Source organism: Austrofundulus limnaeus, unplaced genomic scaffold (genome assembly GCF_001266775.1).
Source record: "Austrofundulus limnaeus strain Quisiro unplaced genomic scaffold, Austrofundulus_limnaeus-1.0 Scaffold1578, whole genome shotgun sequence".
NCBI classification, from domain to species: Eukaryota; Metazoa; Chordata; class Actinopteri; order Cyprinodontiformes; family Rivulidae; genus Austrofundulus; species Austrofundulus limnaeus.
In genome coordinates this window covers 12,871-21,273 of record NW_013953980.1, presented here as the reverse complement: position 1 = coordinate 21,273, position 8,403 = coordinate 12,871, and the positions used below count along the sequence as shown (strand labels likewise).

The 8,403-nt window shown below is 40.1% G+C and overlaps 1 protein-coding gene across 2 annotated transcripts; it reads left to right on the top strand.

Moving 5' to 3' along the window:
- Window positions 1–2,064: 2,064 nt before the first annotated feature.
- On the top strand, window positions 2,065–7,671 carry LOC106535822 (lysosomal amino acid transporter 1 homolog; the record flags this gene model as incomplete). Of its 2 annotated transcripts, XM_014032927.1 has the most annotated exon segments (8): window positions 2,065–2,151; window positions 3,080–3,135; window positions 3,583–3,776; window positions 3,860–3,989; window positions 4,305–4,392; window positions 4,589–4,740; window positions 5,067–5,159; window positions 7,486–7,671. In XM_014032927.1, coding segments are annotated over 7 exon segments (858 nt in total), but the record flags the coding sequence as incomplete, so codon positions are not given.
- Between the last annotated feature and the right edge of the window lie 732 nt (window positions 7,672–8,403).

Genomic DNA, 8,403 nt, shown 5'->3' with positions numbered 1-8,403 from the left:
TTGCAAAACGGTGCTTCAGTGTCAGAACCGTATTTTATAAATGAATATTTATGCTTTATAAGTTGTTTTTAAAGCCTTTAGAGAAGAGGAGTCCTTAGGAAATGATAACCTGAAGTACACCCCTGATCAAAATCTTAAGACCAGTCAAAAAAGTGCAAGAATTTGCATTTTGCACTATTGGATCTTAAGAAGGTTCTAAGTAGAGCTTCACAATGTTAAAAGAAGAAATCAGTGCAAGAGACAAGAACTTTTGAGCAGGGAATTTTCTGAAAACTGCATTTACACTCAAACATGATTTTTTTCAGCTGATCWAAAGTTTAAGACCATAGCACAAAAAAACCCGAAAATCCCCCAAAACAGAAATCAAAGTGTCAAAAAAAGGACTCAGTAATGAGGAGCTCCACCATTCTTGTTGATGACTTCAAACAATGGTTTAGGCATGCTTGATGCCAGTGTTTCCAGGAGGCTAGTGGGAACGTTGCTCCAAGTGTTGAAGATGGCTTCACGAAGGGCATCCACTGTCTGGAACTGATGTCCATTGTTGTAAACTTCCCTTGCCATCCATCCCCAAATGTTCTCAGTTGGGTTTAGATCCAGGCAACATGCAGGATGGTCCAACAGAGTGATGTTATTCTCTTGGAAGAACTCCTTTGTCAGGCGGGCATTGTGAACTGCAGCATTGTCCTGTTGAAAAACCCAATCATTACCACACAGACGAGGGCCCTCAGTCATGAGGGATGCCCGCTGCAACATCTCCACATAGCCAGCTGCTGTTTGACGCCCCTGCACAACCTGAAGCTCCATTGTTCCATTGAAGGAAAASGCACCCCAAATCATGATGGCGCCCCCACCACTGTGCCGTGTAGAAAACATCTCAGGTGGGATCTCCTTKTCATGCCAGTAAYGTTGGAAGCCATCAGGACCATCAAGGTTAAATTTTTTCTCATCAGAGAAGACCTTCCACCTTTCAGTGTCCCATGTTTGGTGCACCCTTGCAAAGTCCAAACGGGCAATTTTGTGGCGTTGAAGAAGACGTGGCCTCTGAAGACGTTTTTTGTTTCTGAAGCCCTTCTCTCACAGATGCCGTCTGATGGTTATTGGGCTGCAGTCAGCACCAGTAATGGCCTTAATTAGGGTAGAGGATCGTCCCGTGTCTTGACGGACAGCCAATCGGATCCTGCGGCTCAGAGCTGGTGAATTTTTTTTTGAGTCTACCACTTGACTTTTTTGTTCCATAACCCTCAGGATCATTTAAAAAATGCAAAATGACTGTCTTACTGCGTCCAACTTCAGCAGCGATGGCACGTTGTGAGAGGCCTTGCTTATGCAGCTCAACAACCCTACCACGTTCAAAGTCAGTGAGCTTTTTTACTTTTGCCATCAGGAGGTCTTGACAGAAAATGACATGGAATCCAGATTTTTTGCACAGCTCTTGGCTTTTAAAAACTATGGTCTTAAACTTTTGATCAGCTGAAAAAAATCATGTTTGAGTGTAAATGCAGTTTTCAGAAAATTCCCTGCTCAAAAGTTCTTGTCTCTTGCACTGATTTCTTCTTCTAACATTGTGAAGCTCTACTTAGAACCTTCTTAAGATCCAATAATGTAAAATGCAAATTCTTGCACTTTTTTGACTGGTCTTAAGATTTTGATCAGGAGTGTATTTGTTGCATCTGTGTCTAAATCAGCTGAAACGGGGGGTTTCTGACAGCATCGTTTACATCTGGAGTTTTCTTACATGTAAATAAAGTAATTTTGCTGCTATAGATCACTGACTGCACAATGAGCCCTAATAAAACAATTCTGCAAACCTAATTTACCTGCATTCTGAATAAATCCCACATTTTAGGTATAAATCTGTAAAAACAAGGAGGAACACTTGGGGGTTTTCTCTTCTCAGTGCCACATTTCAGCCCAGATGAATAACGTTTAAATGTTGAAATAYACAGGAGTTCATCGGAGTCAGCAGTTGTTTTGCAGCTCAGGTCGGAACATGTCTGGAAAAGCACGTGACTTTACAGGAAAATAAAAGCTCAGACTGCGTTCAAAAGCTTCGGGTCCTCTGCTGAGTCGTCAGATTGATCCTGTCAGCTGACGAGACTCAGCTGGACGACCGGTTTTCTCCTCTGACATCAGATTCAAGCTTCTGAACAGGTAAATTGTCTCTTTTCTACAAAGTTGTGAGTCAAATTCTAAGTCTGGCATTTAAAAAAATGTTTATACAATTTTCATTACAATTTTTAGACGACTTTTAGAGTTAAACGAGTTTATAAATAAGTTGGGGTTTTTTTCTATACTGAATATTCGCACATTTCTCATAATATTCTCTTTTCAGCAAATAAAATGTAATTACATTTGTGAAACAAATCTTTAAAGGTTTGTTTCACAAATCAGCTGAAGCGAACATCAGCAAACTTTTATTTTTTTTACTGTGTATTCAGACGAACTAAAGATCTACATGTGACCGAAAATTAAATTAAATTAATAATGGTTCATTCATTCGTTGTTTTTTTATATTCTTATTTTTTATTTTTAATAAAAGGCACTGCATATAGAATACAGTAACCTTAACATAAATGGATAACACAATAAAGCTTATTTCCATTGTGGTCCAATGTGATGAAAATGTACGCTCAGTGTGTACGACCTAGTTTAATTTATATTTTATTTTGAAAAACCGGAAGCGCACAAGACGAGGCCGGGCGCCGCCATTAGCGCTTCTGCGCAGTAGAGATGTGAGTCAGTACTAGTCCCGCCTACTCACCCTTTCTAACAGGCTGTCAGCGCTGTCAATCACTATCACGTGACACCATCATCGAAGTAAGCTGAAATTAACGAAGTACAGTTAAATGCACGCACAGCAGCAAGGTGAAAACTACGCGAGACATTACAAAAAAATACTGGTCTTTCTTTTTTTTTTAATTTTTAGTCACAAAAATGCACAATGCATTTACATAGTGGGGTGGGACTTAAAAATTGTGTTCGTCTTGGCGGCGCTCTTCTGTGTTTTTTAACTTCCTGTTGTGTGTCTGCTGTGATGTATCCTGATCTGTTTATCGTCTGTTTCTTGTTGTGCCTCCAGGCTTTGAGTTGTAGCTGACTTTGGGAAGGAAGGACTCCGTCATGTCAGCCACTCAGGCAAGAAAAGACACGATTCTTTATTCATTTTCATCGTGATTACACTGAAAACGTTAAGTAATAAGTCATTAGCAGTGAGCAGCTAACAGCTGGTTGGTGTGTTTTTTTTTCTGCCTTTGATGTTTTTTTTTTTTTTTACATTTTCATTGTGTACAGCTTCAGCTTTTCCTGTCGTTTCAATGTGACTTTGCTTACCCACTGTTCCAGCCATTGTTTTGATAATTAGCCTCTGTCTGTAGAGCTAGCTTTTGTTTCACATGTGATAAAGATCCTGATGTTTGTGTTATGCTGATTGTGAGAGAGTTCACTATATAAACTGCTTATCTGAACCAAATAGTTGAGTCAAATTGTTTACATTATTTCTCATATAATTTTATTATAATTTTCAATTGGAAAACCTAACAACCTTGAGAGTGTGTGTTTACAGAAGTCTTTCTCCACCTGCAGAACATGCGTGTGGATGGAGTCCTCACACAGAACAACCTTGGATGGCGCAGCTCAGAAAACTTCACCTCCTTGTGTCCCAACGGGTCCAAATGGGTCTGGGAAGGGCTCGGGGAGTGTGCCCAGGATGGGAGGGACATGGCCAGCGTCTTTCTCGGCCTCCTGTCCATCGTTTGTTTCTTGGTGTCTTCTCTTCCGTAAGTGTTTATAGCACTTTTTTTAAATGTTATTTTGTACATCTGAGATATTTGACAGGCATGTATTATCCCTCTGGTTGCAGACAGTACTACAGCTCGTGGAAGAAAGGGAATATGGACAGCGCCCTGTCCATCTGGTTTCTACTGCTGTGGTTGGGAGGGGATTCCTGTAACCTGGTGGGCTCCTATTTGGCTGACCAGCTTCCTATTCAGGTGACTCTTACAAACACACTGTTTACAATCAACAATATTTAAAATATTTTCTTTACCTCTATTTTTAAATCCACTTTTCTAGCCATTACATTCATTTTGTTGTGTACTTGGGGTCTAAAAGAAAGATTTAAAAGCATATGTCCTCTTTAAGAAGATGTTAAAAACCAAACTTTGTATAAGTTATATTTTGTGTGTGTTTCCCTAGACGACTTAAATAATTCTGACTTCTGTTCAATGTAAACTTCATGATTATAATGTGAAGAAATTAGTTTCCACAGATCACTGACCTGAGTGTGTTTTCTCCCCGTCATCTAGAAATACACAGCAATTTATTACGTCTGTGCCGACCTGGTGATGCTGGGCATGTACACCTACTACAAGATCCGACACAGAACCACTCAAAGTCAGTACCTTTTTGTTTATTTATTTTTAATAAAACTCTTCAAACTCCTTATTCTGCTTATTTGAAAACCTTACTAGGAATGGGTTGATATGAGATTCTGTTGATAACTGGAAACACCACAGTTCAGTTAGAACAGATCAGCTCAAGCTTCTCGACAATAATCAGACCCTTGCTTGTGTTTTTGTTTTTTTACCAGGGGAAACGATGTTACACGCARTCAGTGTGTTTTGCATTCTGGGCCTGACTTCAAGCCTCGCTTCTCTWCAGTTACCAGGGTCAGAACCTGAAAGGACCTCCGGGTTCAGAAGTCGCTCTTTACTCTCAGCCTCTGATGATGGCTCCTTCCAGGTGAGGCCTCCTCATTTCATATGTTTTTGATTTAAAAGAAGTAAACATAGCGGAACGACGGCTCAGTGGTTAGCACTGATGCCTCACAGCAAGAAGGTCCTGGGTTCGGATCTGGGGTCTTTATGTGTGGAGTTTGCATGTTCTCCTCGTGCTTGTGTGGGTTTTTTTCCAGGTACTCCGGTTTCCCCCACMGCACATAAACATGTACAATGTACCTTGAAAAAGAGATCTGCGATCTCAATGGGATTTGCCTGGTTAATTAATGGTTAATAATGTGATTGTTTTGGGTTTTTCTAAAGTTACATCCTCACCTTTTGTCACTTCAGCCTTTCACGAAGAATGAAATTATTGGTTTTGCCATTGGGTCGTTGTCGTCAGTCCTCTACCTCTGCTCCAGACTCCCACAGATGTACACCAACGTAAGTTAAACCGTTAAAGTCACATTTTCAACGTCTTGTGCGTGCTGTTATCTGCGATGGAGTATTAGGTCCACACAGCAACATTTTTTAAAAATTATTATTACGAGAATAAAGTCGTGATATTACGAGATTAAAGTCATAATATTATGAGAATAAAGTCGTAATATTATAAGAATAAAGTCATCATATTACAAGAATAAAGTCGTAATTTTACGAGGTTAAAGTCGTAATTTTACAAGAAAAAAGTCATAATCTTACATGACGTGTCCATTTTCCGTTCCTCATTTCCTCCTTATTTTCCCCACACCTTCTGTGTGCAGCCATGTGTCTGTGTTTATAAAGTAGTCTGCAATGACTTGGGTCTGTTAGATTTAATATGCTTTTATCAAAATTAGCTACGTGACGACTAAATCTGTCAGTGTATCCATTAATTACAATACGGCTTCAGTTTATCATATAGTCATTTGCACAATTTCCAAGTCCTGCTACTGATAATTTGATGCTAATGTGCTAAAAGATTAACTATTTTTTTTAAGCAATATTAAAGAACARCTTGACAAGTTGCTCACAATTTCTCATTTTAATGCAGTGGTAACTGCATGCTTTTTCATGTAACGGGTATAATATTACGACTTTAATTTTAGAATGTTATGACTTTAATCTTGTAATGTTACTTTATTCTCATAATTTTATGACTTTATTTTCATGCGACTTTAATCTCGTAATATTATGACTTCATTCTCATAATTAAAAAAAAATATATATATATTGTTGTGTGGCCCTAATACTCGGTCGTAGTAATCAGTCCAAGAGCTCGTAAAATATCCTTATTTCACTTAATTAAACATGTATCGTGTGTATTGTGAAAATAGAGAAAACAAGTAGGCTGTAATGAGCACCCCCCACCCCACCCAAACAAGTCCAGTCAAGCTTGAGCAGCTTCAAAACACCGACCCGGTTCACTGCTGCTACTGTGATAAAATGGCCACCTGCTATAATCACTCTAACTAAGCTGTAAATTGCTGCATTTAAGCACTTTTCAGATCTACTCAGTCTAAGCGGAGTTCTGCAACAAGTGCAGCAATTATGGAGTTTCAGTCCTTTGAGGTCTGACTCTCACAGGAACCAGAACCAAACCCCGTCACAGTCTGAAGTTTTACTTTTAGTTTGATCCAACTCATTTATTTATATTACTGCTCTTCGAGCTTCCTGGATCCTGGGAAGAATTACAAATACTTATCCAGACAAAGATGGACTGGTGCGTGCCGTGCAGTTGAGGACAAAGACGGGCCAGCTGGAAAGGCCCATATCCAAAATCTTCCTCCTTCTAGAAGCCCTGAGAAGCAGGGGAAGGAAATAAGAAGATGCTTGGGACTATAAATTTTTGTGGCTCCTTTTTTGGTGTTTGTTGAATTGTGCTGTATACACARTTGGGGCYGGTGTATAGGAGCCATTTGTAGTTCTGGGTGTTCTTCTTATTTTGTTTTTATAGTTCAGTTTGGTTTGGTGGCAGTGTTTGTTTATTTCGATTGACCCTTTGACCTTTATTTTTGCTCCACCACTGGTGGCGGTGTGGAGGGGAAATCGGTGGCAAGGTGAGAARGAAAGGTGAGGGTGTAGGGAGGTCACACGGTTTTTACCACTCTCTGTTAAAATGCTGATTAACCTCTCTCATATTCACATTTTACCATAGTTTCCATCCATTTTGCAAGCTGCCATAGACCGCCACTCTGGACTCTAACATTTAATAATCAAAATAATATAGTAAATGGGAGTATCCCCTAACATATCTCCCAGTCTGGACATTATATTGACTGGAGCGCGTCAAAGGCCTGGATTCCCCCGCACCCAGAAGCTACATGTATAATTAATTACATTGTCTCTGTGCTACGAGGCGACAGCTGCCATAAAACAATGTTAATACCACATTTTTTGAAGTTCAGGTTCGTATAATTGTATCAAATATTAGCCAGACTGGCCTTGCAATGCTGGCAGTAATTAAGGAAGCATGTAACACCTGCTAAGATGTCAACATGAGCTCTCGCCTTGTTAGCATAGACTGCTCTGTGGCTGGCCGTTCTGTTTCAGTGAAATGTCAGAATTTGTTATGAAACCTTTCTAGTTAAAAATGTACGTTTGCAGAAAATAAAAAGGGGAAAATAAATAAATGAACCTAAAACTGAGCGAGCAAAAGTGAAAAAAAGATTTGCTTTTCTTTGTTTTGTCTGAACACATCGTTGGTCAAAATAAAAAAATTCTTTTCCATTTCCTCTAAAATGACTCGCCTTGTCCACTTCCTCTTCGGCCGCTCTGCTCGTCCCCACAGTTCAAGAGGAAGTCGACAGAGGGGGTGTCGTACTTCTTGTTTGCACTCGTCATCTTGGGGAACACTACGTACGGTCTGAGTGTCCTGCTGAAGAACCCTGACCTGGGAAACAGTGAGAGCAGCTACCTGGTTCACCACCTGCCCTGGCTCGTCGGCAGTCTCGGCACCCTCTCCTTGGACCTCATTGTATCCTTTTTTTCAAAGAGTCAAACATGGCAGCTCAAGGCTGTCAGTGACACCAGGCACATGTGACGTGTCAAGTTTCAGTCCAAACCAACCTGGTGTTGATTTTATCACGACTGTGTGTGCCTAAACAGAGTTAAGTTTCAACACCCAAACACAGGCAGGAGAACTGGTTTTGGGGACACAAAAGACAAGTTTAGAGATGTTACCTTAGTGTCCCCTGGAGGCGGCTTCGCTTCTCTGCACTCAGGATCGTCCACACACAAGTTTCACCTAGTTTTTTATTTATTTATTTATTTTTTGTGTGTGTGAAATAAAGAGAAGAGAAACGTTCCACCACACAACCACTCGTGCAACTAAAATATGTTGCATTTGAACATTGATGTGTTTGAATTGCCCACTTCAGGAAATCTTTGTGTAGTGCTGAAGTTCCTCCTTTTTAAATATAGGCCTGAAATTCCTGATGACATCACTCCAGACCAATAAAATCTGGCCTCTGTTATGGCAGGTTCACACACGACACTAGGGTTGGGCAATATTGGCAAAAAATGTCCTGATGCATCTCAGTAATCCAGGTAAAAAATCAAAAGGAAAAAAAATTGTATAGGTCCTCTGGACGGGTTCTTCTTTAATGAAACGTTTCGTCTCTCTTCCAAGAGAGAGGAGTAAAAGAAGCCATTTTTGTAAAGAAAGACCATCCATCATTAAACAGAGGTGGGGGCCTCCGTTTTCAGC